Source organism: Pygocentrus nattereri, chromosome 3, assembly GCF_015220715.1.
Source record: "Pygocentrus nattereri isolate fPygNat1 chromosome 3, fPygNat1.pri, whole genome shotgun sequence".
NCBI classification, from domain to species: domain Eukaryota; kingdom Metazoa; phylum Chordata; class Actinopteri; order Characiformes; family Serrasalmidae; genus Pygocentrus; species Pygocentrus nattereri.
The window spans coordinates 39,341,596-39,357,263 of record NC_051213.1 but is presented as its reverse complement, the minus strand read 5'-3'; the positions used below and the strand labels follow the sequence as shown (position 1 = coordinate 39,357,263).

The following is a 15,668-nucleotide window of genomic DNA, read 5'->3' as shown; positions in this document are numbered from 1 at the left end:
ACATATTACCCTTCAGTTACTAACTCTAAAATAACCACCAATAACACCGGTAAGTGTTTTCATGTAATTAGCATTAAATACTTACAGGTAAATACTTACAGTTGTTTGGATTTGTTTCTGAAGATGTACAATTCCACTCTGTTTTTCCTGTACTTCTCTGTCTTGATCTTCCATCTTTGCTCTTAGTTCCATAACCTAGATCAAAGATCTAGTTTGTAAAGGGGAATTTCACTGATTTTTTCAAATTTTAGCAAGACTAATTTGTTAATATGTACACAGTCATACAGAGTGGTTTGATATGAAATCCTCCATTGTAGAAAAACGTACAGAGTCAGAAGTGTTCACAATAAGGGTGATAGGAACCAGATGCCCCAAAGCTCCCATACTGGACTCCTGCCACTTAATGGCAAATTGAAAGAGAAATAAAAGTCATGTTGCCCAACAGTGATGAGAAAACAAAAGAAACAACGCAATGTGACATGGTCAGAGGTGAACTTCATTACAGCAAGTGCGTTACTGCTCTAGACTTCAGAATTAAAACTGAATAGCTGTAGGCTATTCTGTGTTTAAAGTGTTTTCTTTACACTTCTCATTATGATTGAAAGGTATTCAATCCACGTGCTGTACCAAAAAACAATATTTTTAGTTTGTTATATTAAATTAAACTATCACTGTATCTTTGTTTGGCTTTAGGTCCTGTTGTGCTGTTTGCTGTGAAAGATCGACAGTTATTTACACATAGAAATAATCGAAATTGCAAGTATAATGTGTAGCATCCTGATGCTTACATCCACTTGAAGGGAAGACGGAACTCCCACATAGCAAAGATAACTTGAATTTGAGCACATCAGCAACTGATTTTAACTGGTGATGCAACAAGCACTACTGACCCCTGGTAAATGCTGGGAGTCCAGTATGGGAGACCCTTCCCCATATAGTTTATTTTTTCTTGCAAACAGTGCAAAGCTACGCATGTCAAATACACAAATACCAACACAAAACAATATAGCCTACCAACATACCAGAACAAGAGGCCTGAATTGTGTGTTTCTATGACTATATGTGCACATTTATTTCCAGTTGTAGTGACAGTAAATTATAAATTGGATTCCACTGTTGTTTGTTTTTTGATGATGAGTTTATAAAACTATAAAACAATGCAATTTCTTGATTTTTCCACTAACAATAACCAAAAATTAGACTTCATCTATTTTGCCATTTTTAAATACTTTTGTTTTTTTTTTTGTTTGTTTGGTTTTTTTTGGGGGGGGGGGGGGGGGTTGTACAAAAAAAAAAAATGACCAAAGGCAGACCCTATTACCATCACTGTAAAGAAATCTGAGGCGGCAAGTCTCTCTACAATGCAACATTTCACATCAAACCATTCCAAATGACTTTGTATACATCTGAATGATTAAATTATGCAGAAAGCTTTAAAAACTTGTGAAATTACATTTTTATGTTAACTAATGTTTGGGAGAAGCCAGGATGCTTATTGGCTGTTCGTGGGTCACAGAAGCCACAGCTTTGGTAAACATTTATGTAGAAATTAACTACTTTATCTTTTACTAAATAAAAGGAGGACATTCAAGGCAAGTCTTTTAAGAGTATACTAATATATTTCCCTGTATAATATTTCAGTAGTATGCAGTCAGACCTCCTTGTCAGTCATGTCATTAGGGAGATGGTACTTAGCAGAACTCACAATATCATTTATTTTGGTCTCTTGTGCTTCTAGAAGGGGGATCTGCAGAAGCATGGCATCAAGTTGGTTATTGTTTAATGCAACCTTCTCTTCAGTCTCACAAACTTTGGTGCAGTAACAATCCCAGTAAGACTTCAGCTGCTGGAGATTAGTGCTGAAAGCAGAAGAGGACAGCTGTTGTTCTCATGTACTTTTTATTTAACTCACATACAACTAATATGGTCACTAAATAAATATAATAATATAAAAATACTTCACTTTTTATATACTTCTGTAAAAAGTCAGAGACCATCCTTCATTTCATCTCATTTTATGTTGTTAAACACTACAAGAGTGAAGGTATTTTGACAGACCTGAATTCAGGTGTTCCATGCAGTCCCATTGCCACTGCCGTACAAAATCAAGCACCTAGTCATGTAGTCTACCTTTACAAACATTGTAAAAGAATGGGTCTTTCTAAAGAGCCTACTGAATATGAGCATGGTACTGTAAGTCACTACAACTGTTGTAACAAGTCAGTTCATGAACTTTCTTCCCTCTCTAGATATTTCATGATCAATTGTGAGTGGTATTACTGAAAATTGCAAGCATTTACACAGTACCACAGACATAAAGTGGCAGGCCACATAAAAAGTTACAGAGCGGGGTTGCCAAGTGATAAGCACACACTGCATAAGACGCAAAGGTCCAAACTACCTCTGGTGTTAACATCAGCACAAAAACTGCCAGGAGCTTAATGGCACAGGTTTCCATGGCTGAGCAGCTGGATGCAAGCTTTACATCACCAAAAACAATGCCAAGTGTCAGACGTAGTGGTATAAAGAATGCCTGCACTGGACTTTGGGGCACATGTATTCTGTTGAGTAACTAATCACACTTCTCTATCTGGCAGTCTGATGGACTTGCTTTCAATTTTTTATTTTTTTAAAGAAATCTGCATGGATATTTTTTCACACCTCCAAAGTTCAGTTCAGTCTAAGAAGTTGGTTGCATTTTCTACTATTTCACAAACTTCACACAACACATTCAGTGATATTGAGATCTGGGCTCTGGAGTTGGTCAGGCAGCTTTGCAAAGTTTCTTTTTTGTGTTCTTTTTCTCAGTAACAGCTTCTTGACAGCTATACATCTTTTCAGGCCACAGCAACCTGCTAAGCTCTCTTTTCACAGTGGAAAGATGGAGAGGCACACGAGAGAGGCACTTTTTTTTCTATTCCTCAAATATGAAAGCTTTAAATGCTGTTTATCTGATGTTGACAATTTTGGTGTTCTACTCATTTTTGAGCTCCATTAGTTTTAAGCAATTAGTGGATGTTTTGACTAGAAATTAAATAAATGAAGGGTGGTCTCTGACCTTTGCACAGTATTATTGCGCAGCAGCAGAATCACTTGCAATGCAGTGATAGCTTGGTAGCCTTTGGTTAAAGAAACTAACCTAATCTAAACATCTTCTGTTTGTTAAGTGTTAACTGGATGTGTAATAGCCACAACAGGTGAATTAAATCTTTCTATATTGTACAGTATCCACCTATGATTAAAACTATGAAAGCAATATCGTATTTCCTGGTATACCTCATAATACTACTAATATGATCATTAAAATAGTGTGTACAAATATTTATACTCGCTTAACCCGATGAATGTGTCTTTACCAAGTAATTTTCATCAAGACATTCATCAAGTACATTTTGGAGTTAGTTTTAGTGTGCTGATTAAACGTGTTCACACGCAAGTAAGGACAATGTGAAGAGCAAAGTAATAGCTTTACAAGTTTTCTATATCCTGCCATTGTTAACTATGACATTACAAAAGCACATAAGAGCTATTCCCATGTTGCTACCCACATTGATGTAATTGTAACAAACTTCCAAGGAGAAGCTCCAAATAGGGTTTGGATCTGAGAGTATCTTTAGTGCATGGCATTTTAGTGACCCCCACTGCCTCCTTTGCTGTAATACAAGTATTGTATGTTCATATTGAAATAGAATGAACTGGTGAAAGTACTAAGGTAAAAATACAATGGTAAAAAATAAGAATATGATGTAATTTAAGGCAATCTAATCAGTTCTTATGTTCAGGATCTGAATAGTGAAGGCACAACTACAAATGAAAATTAGTGTGGCACTGTCTATATTAGAATGATTTAAATTATACAACATATATCTTGCATATACTTGCATGTAAAAAAGCTAAAGTATCACATTAATATTGTCATCTGCAAATATAAGCCATAAAGGTGGTCTAACTGACTGACACATTTTACTTTTTCTCCCTATGCACCTTTGTGCACTAGTTAAATTTTTCTAATATGAATCACCATCAGTAAATTACTGTGACCTTGACAGCAGCTTTGTGATTTGCTGTATTTTTTCAGTATTGATACTTGATAATTTGGTGTGCAAGTTTTTTTGGTTTTAGAACATCTAGGACAGGGCTGCCAAATGCATGGTCCGCAGGACAACACTGGCCCATGAGGATGTTTGATTTGGTCCCCATGCCTCAGTCAGTGAGATGACAACAACATATTTTCATTCTATTTATAACCAAGTGAATTCTTAACTTTCTTTGTGAAAAATTGTATTTTAAGTATTTTACTATCTAAATATAATGCAATATACATGTTTTGGAAACTTTACTTCTGTGTTGTTTCATCTTTTTGGCCCTTGGTCCATTACAAACATGACCTTTGGCACCTAAACATAAAAAGTTTAAAAAGTCACCCCTGATCTAACAGATGGTTCCTTCTATCGATATACATATCAAGGACATTCAGAAGGCACAGTATAAACTTTTTTCCCTATTGATCTACCAATATATCCATGAAAACACTGAAGTAAATCACTGTTACTGACTCACAGTTGACCTTTAAGCTGACTATGACTGTCTTTGAGCTCCATGGTTATCAGCCCCCTTTCTTCATTTGCCAGCAGTTCCTCACTCTCCAGCTCCTGCTTTGACTTGCTCAGTTCATGGGACAGCTTGGAGAACATCTCTCTAGCCTAAATAAAAAAACAAAAAAACACATTCAATTCTACACACATATGAAAATGAGTATACATATGAGTCATACCACATCACACTGTCTAGGTATATTGAGAGAAGTGTTTCAAGGGGGTTGAGGGCAAGATTTCTTCCTGCATTCCTGGCTCAGATATCTTGCCCCATGTCAGTGCAAGATTACCAATTACCCATGATAAAACTCTCACATCAATTTGTCATCCACATTTTACAGAATATCTGATTTACTTGCCAAATTATTTTTAGACTTTTAGTTTCAAAGTATAATTCTAAATAATTTAAAATGAAATTAAGACCTCTATTCAAAATGTAAATTTTGGTCATTAATTAAATCATTATTGTGGTGAGAGTAGAGAGCAGGTGGAAAAGAATCTGGAGAGGTGTTGGTTTGCACTGGAGAGGAGAGGAATGAAGGTCAGTAGAGACAAGACGGAATACATGTGTGTGAATGAGAGGGAGGCAGGTGGATGACTTCAAATATCTTGGGTCAACCATCCAGAGCAATGGACAGTGTAGAAAAGAGGTGAAGAAGAGGGTGCAGGCAGGTTGGAGTGGGTGGAGACGGGTGTTAGGGCTGATGTGTGACAGAAGGATAGCAGCAAGAGTGAAAGGGAAGGTTTACAAGACAGTAGTGCGTCCTGCTATGATGCATGGTTTGGACTGTGGCTCTGTCTAAAAGACAGGAGGCTGAGCTGGAGGTGGCGGAGATGAAGATGCTGAGATTTTCGTTGGGAGTGACAAGGATGGACAAGATTAGAAATGAGCAGATCAGAGGGACAGTGAAGGTGGAGCAGTTTGGAGATAAAGCCAGAGAGGCCAGGTTGAGATGGTTTGGACATGTGTTGAGGAGGAATAGTGGATATATTGGTCAAAGAATGTTGGAGATGGAGCTGCCGGTTAGAAGGAGAAGAGGTAGACCTCAGAGAAGGTTTATGGATGTAGTGAAGGTGGACATGGAGATGGTTGGTGTAAAAGTAGAGGAGGCAGTAGATAGGGCAAGATGGAGGCAGATGATCCGCTGTGGCGACCCCTTAAGGGAGCAGCCGAAAGAAGAAGAATTAAATCATTATAGTGATTAAATTGATTGAATACAAATGTTATATACATTTGTTAAATTGTATTTTTTTTTTATTATTATTATTATTATTACTACATTATTATTGTATCCTGCCTTCCACCCGAAGACTGCTGGGATAGGCTCCAGCATCCCCCCGCGAACCTGACGGAGAAGCGGCTTAGAAAATGGATGGATATTATTATTACATACTTTACAACAGACTAGGTCTGTTTCCCTCTCGAAAATAAGTGTACTTTCCAAAACCTCTGTATCATACATTTTACAATACTTTTATACTTTACTTTTTGCATAAATCACTAATATCCAATGACAGCAAATGAGATCAACTGACCTCAAAAAACTTCCAGGGGAGTAGATTACAGAAATGCAGATCAAATTTCAGAATTAGACAATACCCACCCAGCAATTATTATACATATTAGATTTGGCCCTTTAATTTGGTAGAGAAAAGAAGATGGGAGGCATCTTATGCTGGAGGCTTTTTCTCTCAAGCTACTCCATATCCACTATATGGCCAGACATATGTGGACACCTGACCATAACACCTACATGAGCTTGCTATAACAGCCTCCACTCTTCTGGGAAGGCTTTCCACAAGATTTTGGAGTGAGTCTGTGGAAATTTGTGCCCATTCAGTCAAAATTTGACTGAATGACTCAAATGAGAAGGCCTGGCTCACCATCTATTGGGTGAGAAGGCCTGGTTCACCATCAATGCTGCAATTCATCCCAATGGTGTTCAGTGATGATGTGGTCAGTGCTCTGTGCCACTGGAGGTCCTCCACAATAAACTCATCAAGTCATGTCTTAATGGCCCTTTTTTGTGCACAGGGGCTGGAATAGGAAAGGGCCTTCTCCAAACTGTAGCCACAAAGCTTGAAGCATATAATTGTCTAAAGTCTCTTTGTATGCTGTAGCACTAACATAAACTAATGTTTAAAAGTAATGCACCTCTATTTGTGAGTTAGCTAACAAGATTCCCTAAAGGTCAACTTGCCTTTACTTCAACAATTCCATTTTTCAATGACATTCTGATCAGTACAAGAGGCATTTTGCCATCTTTCTATAGGTTTGTAACTAAATTATCTTCATTTTCAGACTCTTAATTCGAGGTTTGGAAGAGACTGTGGCTGGTAAGTGCTAGCACAACACCTGGAGAAGCTCAAAAGGTCAGAAGATTTATTACGCTCCAGAATGGTCTTCTCCTGATTTAGATTAAGGCTTACTGAGTCGATCTCTAAAGTCATACAAAAAATAACACTAATGAATCCACTGGAAGAGCGCACACCACACTTAATGGGCCACTTTTTTCAAATCTATTCATTAATAAATAAACAGTAAATAATAATAACGCATTGCAATTCACAGAAATATGTCATATTTCAGAACATATAATGATTTCTAGAACAACTCTTTGAAAAAGGAGAGTTGTAAGTCGCTCTGGATAAGAGCGTCTGCTAAATGCTGTAAATGTAAATGTAAAAAGGTTCTGTGCACATACATTATTATGAGCAAATAGATCTTTCACGTCTACAAGCAGGATCTTTACAGGCTGTATTTGGAGTTTTTTTCCTTTTTTGGCTTCTGCTATCATTACAAATGGTTCTATATGACCCTTTCTTTCAAGAATGTATTGATTTTAAGTTTTCCAAAGTAAACAGTGAGAGCAATAAACAACAAAGCCTGAGTGTTCTCACCTCAGCCTGTGCTGATTTGATCTGCTTCATGATTTCACTCTCTAGCTGTAGCTTCTCCTTCACGAGCGGGCCGTGCTTCTTCAAAAAATCGATATCCTCGACCAGCCGACGATTCTGCACCTCTGTGTGGCTCAGGCTGTTTCTCACCTGCTGCATCTGATCTTTCTTCACCTTAAGATGCCACTTTAGTTCATTAATATCTCTGATGCAGGCCTCGTATTCTATGAAGCAGCAACAGAAACAAGCAAAAATACTACAGCAAGAGTAAATCGACATATACCTATGCTAACAAACCTTTTGTTAAGCTGTTTATTAGGCAGATCATTACAGAGCAGGGAAAAAAAGCCCCTCAATTAGTCTCTACTCATTTATCGAATGGCTATGCACAGAAAAAACTGTGGTCAGTTAATTGAAAGACACATTTATATTAAGAGAGGGTTAGAGAAAGTAACACAGTAAAGTTCACTGTAACTGTTTGCCCAAAACAAGGGTCAGATTGGTCCCATTAGTGAATTACTCCAAAAAAAGTAACATTACTTTTCCCATCTATACATACACAGAGTTGGTTAGTGGATTTTTACTGAAAATTGAAAACTGTTTATCTTGGTTACTAACGTTGATAATTTACATATTAACCTTTTTTGCTCACCATGTAGAGGCTGCTGATAAAAAAAAAAAAAATTAAATAAGGAACCAACTTTACTGCTCAAATCTCATTTTCATCTAATTTTCATAGCTCTTTTCTTGTGGTGCAGTTCAAATGCCATATCAGCAGGTTGGCTGTGTTCATGACCGAGTGGGAACTGAGAAGTTTTCAACTGTCAAGTATGAATAATCCATTTGAACACTCTCCAAACTCATAATTCCCACTAGGAAAGTTCCACGAGTTGCTGGTATGTGACATCATCTCAACATGGTGTCACCCTCAGATGAAGAAGTATTAGCATGTTTTAATCTTTACAAACAGGTCCTTGTTTTGATCTGCTACTTGTCTAACGTTACAGTGTTAATAAGAGGATATGTGGATGATTGTAAGGTTACAACCTTCTGTGCAAAATTATTATCAAATAGCACTCCTTCATGTCACTTTTAGACACTGAATTAATAGCCTATAAAAGTAGGCAGTCCGAGTTGAAACATTCTCAGGTCCCAAAGTTCCCAGCTTTAATGCATCTTTAATGCAGTATTAAAGCTGACATTTCACTCGATCTGACTAACTTGCAATTGGTGGTTATAATTCTCCATTCAAAATCATTCACAGCTACCTATTTGCACTGCTGCAGGGAACTGCTGCTGCTTCCATAGACAGAGATTGTCTTGCTTTCTCCTCAGTGTCTGCCCCTTCAGCTTTTCTTTTTGCAGTGCCTCCTTGGCCTCTTGTCTGTCTGATTCCAGATGCTCCATAAGAGACATGACCTCCAGCAAGACACCATCCAACCCTTTCCAGAAATGGTCTAAACAATAACCATGTAGAAAAAAGACAAAAGTGACTTTTTTGAATGGTTGACTTGTTAGTTCATAAAGTTTATAATTTATAAAAGTGCAGAATGACAGAATGACACCAAGACGCAGGAGGGAAAAATAAACATACCATAATTACTCTGAAGACAAAGGCCCATGCCTTCAATACACAGTTCAGTCGGTGTTACAGGGATTTTAGAATCTACAGAATGAACCCTAGGAAATGTAAATGAAAGCGTAAAAAATAAACAAACAATGATATGATGCAGTAGCTTTGAGAATGATAGAAAGGTGCATACTTCCAAATGTTGCCATTTTGATTTTTGCCCTGAGAAAGATCATGCCGATTATAAGTTCCCTAAAACAGAAGAAATAGACTGTTCAACAAAAGCATTCACTTGAGTCACTTTTAGTGATAAAAATGTATCATTGAGGGTTCCACCAATTGTTCCAACAATGTTAAACAAGGCAGAAATACATGCACATCTTTCGGCCAGATTGAAACAGCATCTTATGACAGATGCCTCTCACTAAGCTCTCTTTAGACTGTTCTCAGAAACTGTTAAATCTAAAATAACTACACAAAAAATGTAGTACAAAAAATCAAAGTGCCAAAGTTAACATAAAAAAGATGAGCTCTGAATGTTCACTCACTCCATCCAATCACTCGCTTCCATTCCATTTTTAATTATATTTGTTTTTTACATTACAAATATAAACAAAAAGTAACAGATTAACATTATGTAAGGTTGAAACCAGCAATGACGCAATACCATGTTTTAAAATGTACTATTTATGACTGAAGCACTTCACTTAACATGAACATCATGCTTAAACACACAAAGAAATATAAAGTTGTAACAATGACAGCATGATGCACTGTGATTGTGTGCTATGGCTGGCTAGATTTGCTGCAAGAGTGAATTGGATTCATTCTTTGTTTACCTCCAATATGCAATCCAGCATGTTTGGTCCAATACGACACTCATAAGTACCAATAAACCATTTCCTGCTGAAACCTTCACTTTGACCTTTTTGTATATATGCACACAATTGCATCTGCAACATTCAATGAAGTTTCTCATCAAAGACACAGGAGTCTGACTGTGAAACAAGACTAGACAAACCTAGATGAATGCAAGCTGTAAGGAACATTGTCTATAACTGCTGTTAAAGCAGCAATTTGTTTAATGCCATGTTCTGTGATGAAACCGTAGTCCACTTCAATATTATTCAGTTGTTATGCAAAAGTTTAAGGGCCCCTGGTCAAATTACATGTTTTGTTATTAAGTGAAAATAAGCTAACACATCCTCTACATAGAACACAATTCTGTATACTTAATGCACAATCACTGTTTATTTGCTGAAAAAATATATTGGGAAACAAATAAAATATATTTTATAAAGAATTATGGTACATTTTGAATTAGATTTTTCCCAACATGTTCAACCTAGCAAATAAATAAAAATTGTGCACTAAAAGTTCGCAGAAACTGCACATATATATTTGCATTTGTCCTCAGTAGAGGATGTGTTAACTTATTTTCACCTTGAAAATCAATGAACAATTAACTTGATTCGGGGATCCAAATATTTGCATACAACTGTATATTTTTACTGCAAACAAATGGTATAGTTGACACTGTGCAACATTCATAGAATCATTGTACATGCACATTCCAGCAAGGTGGTGTCAGTCAATTAGGGACATTGTCTATCCTAGGCTGGTGCACTGACTGGTCCAGCAAAATTCAATTCTGTGATGTAACTTGAGCTTTAAACATGACCAGCAAAACTGAACATGTTACACATAATAACAATACTGAAGTAATAATTTTTAAATCTCATTTTCCGTTTAAGCTAATTGATACTAATATGTCCAGAGGTTTGTGGACGCTTTCCGATTCGTGAATTCATCTACATCTATGTGCTTTTCTAAGATACCTGCTGGCACCAGTTCTCCAGTTTGTTTTTTAGCTCTTGGATGTGGCACACTGCTTTCTTCACACATGATGTTGGAGTGTTTGTCAGCTCACAACTGTGACTGCAGCTATAGACTTTCTGCAGCTCTCCCTGGTCTGAAAAATAAATCAATGAAGACAATGCGTAAGTGAGTACAAACAATGTGTTCAAAATGATTACATACTACAGGAAAGGCAGACTTATCCTGCTAATTCAAATAGCGCCGACTTACAGCTCTACACACAAGTTCCATACAGCAAGTGACTTTTTCTGCTTGTCATATCAGTCGATCACATGTTCACACTAGAACTTAAATAAATGAAATATGGACAAAAATAAAGACTATAGGGGGAACCAAGCAATAGATTTAATACTGTAACATGTAAACATTACAGACAACAGACAAGCAAACAGGTTGCCAAAATCACAGTTAAATGTACACAGTGTCTTTAAAATGGCAGAGTGAGAGGAGTGTATAAATTGGTCTGACGCTAGAAGCCATCTTTGGGCAGCTGGCATGGAACAGGATGCCTTGGAGCCATTTCATGAACATGTGTGGGATCCCTAATGATCCTAAGCTCCAGTAACAGTCCTATACTTCCATGCCATACAAGACAACTGACATTTGTCAAAAATTGTCAACACTGAACTCAGATATGTTACCTTGTAAGTTGTCTCCACCTTCCTTAGAGGGACGTTTTAATAGTTCAATGTCAGGCATTGTACAAGAGGCATTGAAAGCTAAAAGAAAAAAAACATTGTTTAATTTTCAAAAAACTTCACACCTGCCTGATGGTGACAGGATGTAGGTATGCCATGCGAACTAAATCACAAACCAAAACTTAACAGATCGAATGTATACAATGGAACAAAAAAACATGAACCTTAGTTTGACCTCGGTCCAGACTTTCAGGTGGGAAAATGCCCTAAATCTCCCACACTTGTCATATTTACTACATAAGTAAAAAATGCACAGCATGCACAGCACAGCACAGCACTGAGCTATGCCAAACAGAGTCTTGAACCTTGCCCCCTAGTCACTCTGTTTGGTTTATTGCCCAAAGATTCTACTATATCAGCTGCATATTCTGATGTCCTTGCTTTTTGCACCCTTTTAGCTAGATGACTAATTTTTTTATTCAGTTGAAAAGTTCCACTCTAGCTTCATTTAAACATTGGCTGAGGTTGCCTCGCTTCTCTACATGTAAAAATTAGACATACACTTAAAGGTGACACGTCACTTTCTTTGCGTATGGGGCCCCTTTTTCTCCTCTGAGATCAAGCAGTTTGACATTCCCAGTATATAACAATTATTGGTTAAATTTTTTTTCTTTTTTTGGTTGTGCATGTGTACAAACAGTCGTGAAAAAATTAGGACACATTAAATATTCAGTTCTTTATTAAGAAATGTTCACATATCAATGTCTAATCTTGTTTTTATTCATCTCTGGAAAATAAATCTTATTTAATTGCAGGTAAACAACAAAAAGGTGTATTCTAACTGAGGAAGAAGTTAGGACACCCTACTCCCTAATAGCTAGTGTTACCCCCTTTTGGCTAAAATAACTTCAGTGAGACGCTTCTTGTAGCCATCTACCAATGTCTGACATCGGTCTGAGGAAGGTTTGCTCCATTACTCAACGTAGAATTCTTTCAGCTGTGAGATGTTTGAGGGGTTTCTTGCATGTACAGCCCGTTTCAAGTCACCCCACAGCATATCAATGGGATTAAGATCTGGGCTTTGACTTGGCCATTCCCGGACTCTCCATTTTTTCAATTTCAGTTTTCAGCCAGTCCTTGGTGGATTTAATGGTATGCTTTGGGTCTTTGTCATGTTGCAGGGTCCAGTTCCACTTCAGCTTTAAGTTTTCTTTACAGATGGTCTCACATGTTCTTCAAGCAGTCTCTGATATACAGTAAAATTCATGGTGGATTCTATTATGGTGAGCTGGCCAGGTCCCGCGCAGCAAAGGATCACCAACCTATGACACATCCACCTCTATGTTTCACAGTTGATATGAGGTTCTTTTCCTGGAATGCTGTATTTGGTTTACGCCAAACATGCCGTCTGTTATGGTGAAATAATAATTCAATAATTCAATATTAGACATATCTGTCCAAAGAACGTTATTCCAGAAGTCTTGGACTTTGTATACATTCTCTCTGGCAAACTTCGGTCTGGACTTCATGTTTCTCTTAGAGAGCAAAGGTTTCCTCCTTGCATACCTCCCATTAAACATGTACAGTTTCTTTCTGATTGTAGAGGCATGCACTTTCACATCAACAGTAGCAAGAGCCTGTTGTAGTTCCAGTGATGACATTTTAGGGTTGTTTGAGACTTCTTTTAGCATCTTCAGTGGTCTGCTGTTGGGGTGAACTTGCTTGGACGGCCAGACATGGGCATGTTGGCAGTTGTTTTAAAGGTCCTCCACTTGTAGACTATTTTCCATACAGTGGAATGGCTGATTTCAAATTCTACTGACATCTTTTTAAATCTCTTACTAGACTCATAAGCTGCTACAATGTTCTTTCTGATGGCCTCAGACAGCTCTTTCAATCTCACCATGGTGTTCACTCTCACTTCAACAGTCAGGAGCACACCATTCTGAATGTCTGAGGTTTAAAGAAGGCAAGCCTCCTTCAAAAGTAACAATGTTCTAATCATGTGCACCTGATGTGAAACAACTGTGTGTGATTTTAGCCATTTTAAGTGTGAATAAATGTGGGGGTGTCCTAATTGATTCCTCACCGGAAATACTGTCCTATTTACTCTACATTGTACCATAATCTCTGCAGTTAATATAGTGCAACAATTCAAAAATAATGTTTCTCAACATAAAGTAGCAAAGAATTTTTGCATTTCATCATCTACAGTACATAATAACATTAAAATATTTAGAGAAATCTCTGTATGCAAGGGGCACTGCATTAAAAACAGACATGACTCTCTAGTGTAAATCAATGCATGGGCTCAGGAACACTTCTGACAAACACTGTCTGTGAAAACAGTTTGTTGCTGCACCCACAAATGCAAGTTAAAACTCTAGAACACAATTAAGAAACGGTACACAAACAGGACCCAGAAATGCTGACACTTTCTCTGAGCACAAGCTCATTTAACATGGACTGAGGGGAAGCGGAAAAGTGTCCTGTGGTCCAATAATAATAATAATAATAATAATAATAAGTTGAACTTATATAGTGCCTTTACACAAAACCCAAGGTCGCTTTACAAAATGCATATCACCTTACACAAGGCCCGAGGAAGATGCAGGAGAAAAATGAAGGAGAAAAAGATGAGATTTCAATAAAGATTTGAAATGAGAAAGAGAAGAGGTAGAGCAAAGAGAGAGAGGAAGAGTTCCAGAGCAAGGGGGCCGCAACACTGAAGGAACGACCACCCATAGAGCTGAGCCTGAACCTAGGGACCACTAGAAGGCCTGCTTCCGAAGACCTGAGGTTACGAGTGGGCTTGTAGGGTATTAGAAGGTCAAGTAAGTATGCAGGAGCCAGGCCATGAAGTGCCTTGAATGTGAGAAGTAGAATTTTATAGCGAATACGTAAAGTAATGGGCAGCCAATGAAGTCTCTGAAGAACAGGAGTAATGTGCTCAGATTTTTTAGTGTATGTGAGAATCCGTGCTGCAGAATTTTGCACTATTTGTAACAACCTAAGTGACTTAGCGGGGAGCCCATAGAGCAATGAGTTACAATAGTCCAGGCGAGAAGTAACAAAAGCATGGACCAGAGACTCAGCTGCAGCCGGGGACAGTAAAGGACGGATACGTGAAATATTGCGAAGGTGGAAAAATGCCGACCTAGACAGAGACTTGATGTGCGGTTCAAAAGACAAAGAAGGGTCAAAAAGAACACCTAGGTTTCGGACAGTGACAGATGGAGTGATTGTAATATCATTTACAGTGAGAGCAAGATTTTTGAGAGCGTTAACAGTTGACTTAGAGCCAGTAACTATAAACTCGGTTTTGTGTGCATTTAAAGAAAGAAAATTTGCCCTAAGCCAGGAGTTCAGGTCAGTAAGACATCTATTTAACTGGGGTGGGGGAAACAGTGCTGCTGGTTTGAAGCTGAGATAGATCTGAGTATCATCAGCATAGCAATGAAAGTGTAAATTGTGACTACGAAAAATATAACCGAGGGGGAGAATATAGATTATAAAAAGAAGGGGACCAAGGACGGAACCCTGAGGGACACCATGTTCAATGGGCACTGTGTCAGACGTATGGTTCCCAATTGAAATAAACTGAAGCCTGTTAGTCAGATACGAGTGGAACCAGGATAGTACGGTTCCAGAGAGACCAATCTCAGTGAGCCTAGTTAAGAGAACATTGTGATTTACTGTGTCGAAAGCAGCAGTGAGATCAAGAAGCAAAAGAATGGAGATGCAACCTGTATCCGCGGAAAGGAGAAGGTCATTTAGGACACAGAGAAGAGCAGTCTCGGTGCTATGATGCAAACGAAAACCAGATTGAAATTTTTCAAATAGATCATTAGAGTTCAAAAAATCAAGCAGCTGGGAAGCCACAACCTTTTCTAGAACTTTAGAGATGAATGGGAGATTTGAAATAGGCCTGTAATTGCTCAAAATTGTTATATCTGAGTCAGGTTTCTTAATGATAGGTGTGACAGCTGCTGTTTTTAAAGACACAGGAACATATCCAGAAGTGAGTGAAAGATTAACCAAGTGGCATATTGGTTCGGAAAAGATAGAGACACAGCGTTGAAGAAGATG

At 37.8% G+C, this 15,668-nt stretch overlaps 1 protein-coding gene across 1 annotated transcript in view; it reads right to left on the bottom strand.

Moving 5' to 3' along the window:
* LOC108439742 (coiled-coil domain-containing protein 178) overlaps positions 1–15,668 on the bottom strand; it is a 52,731-nt gene that overhangs the window by 32,197 nt on the left and 4,866 nt on the right. The window contains exons 2-10 of the mRNA XM_037537104.1: positions 11,583–11,660; positions 10,902–11,035; positions 9,257–9,315; positions 9,088–9,173; positions 8,762–8,950; positions 7,497–7,717; positions 4,561–4,703; positions 1,706–1,859; positions 100–195 (exon numbers count right to left, since the gene is read on the bottom strand). Of these exons, the coding sequence (XP_037393001.1) occupies positions 100–195; positions 1,706–1,859; positions 4,561–4,703; positions 7,497–7,717; positions 8,762–8,950; positions 9,088–9,173; positions 9,257–9,315; positions 10,902–11,035; positions 11,583–11,640 (1,140 nt within the window). The 5' untranslated portion in view covers positions 11,641–11,660. The remainder of the gene's footprint in view (positions 1–99; positions 196–1,705; positions 1,860–4,560; positions 4,704–7,496; positions 7,718–8,761; positions 8,951–9,087; positions 9,174–9,256; positions 9,316–10,901; positions 11,036–11,582; positions 11,661–15,668) is intronic.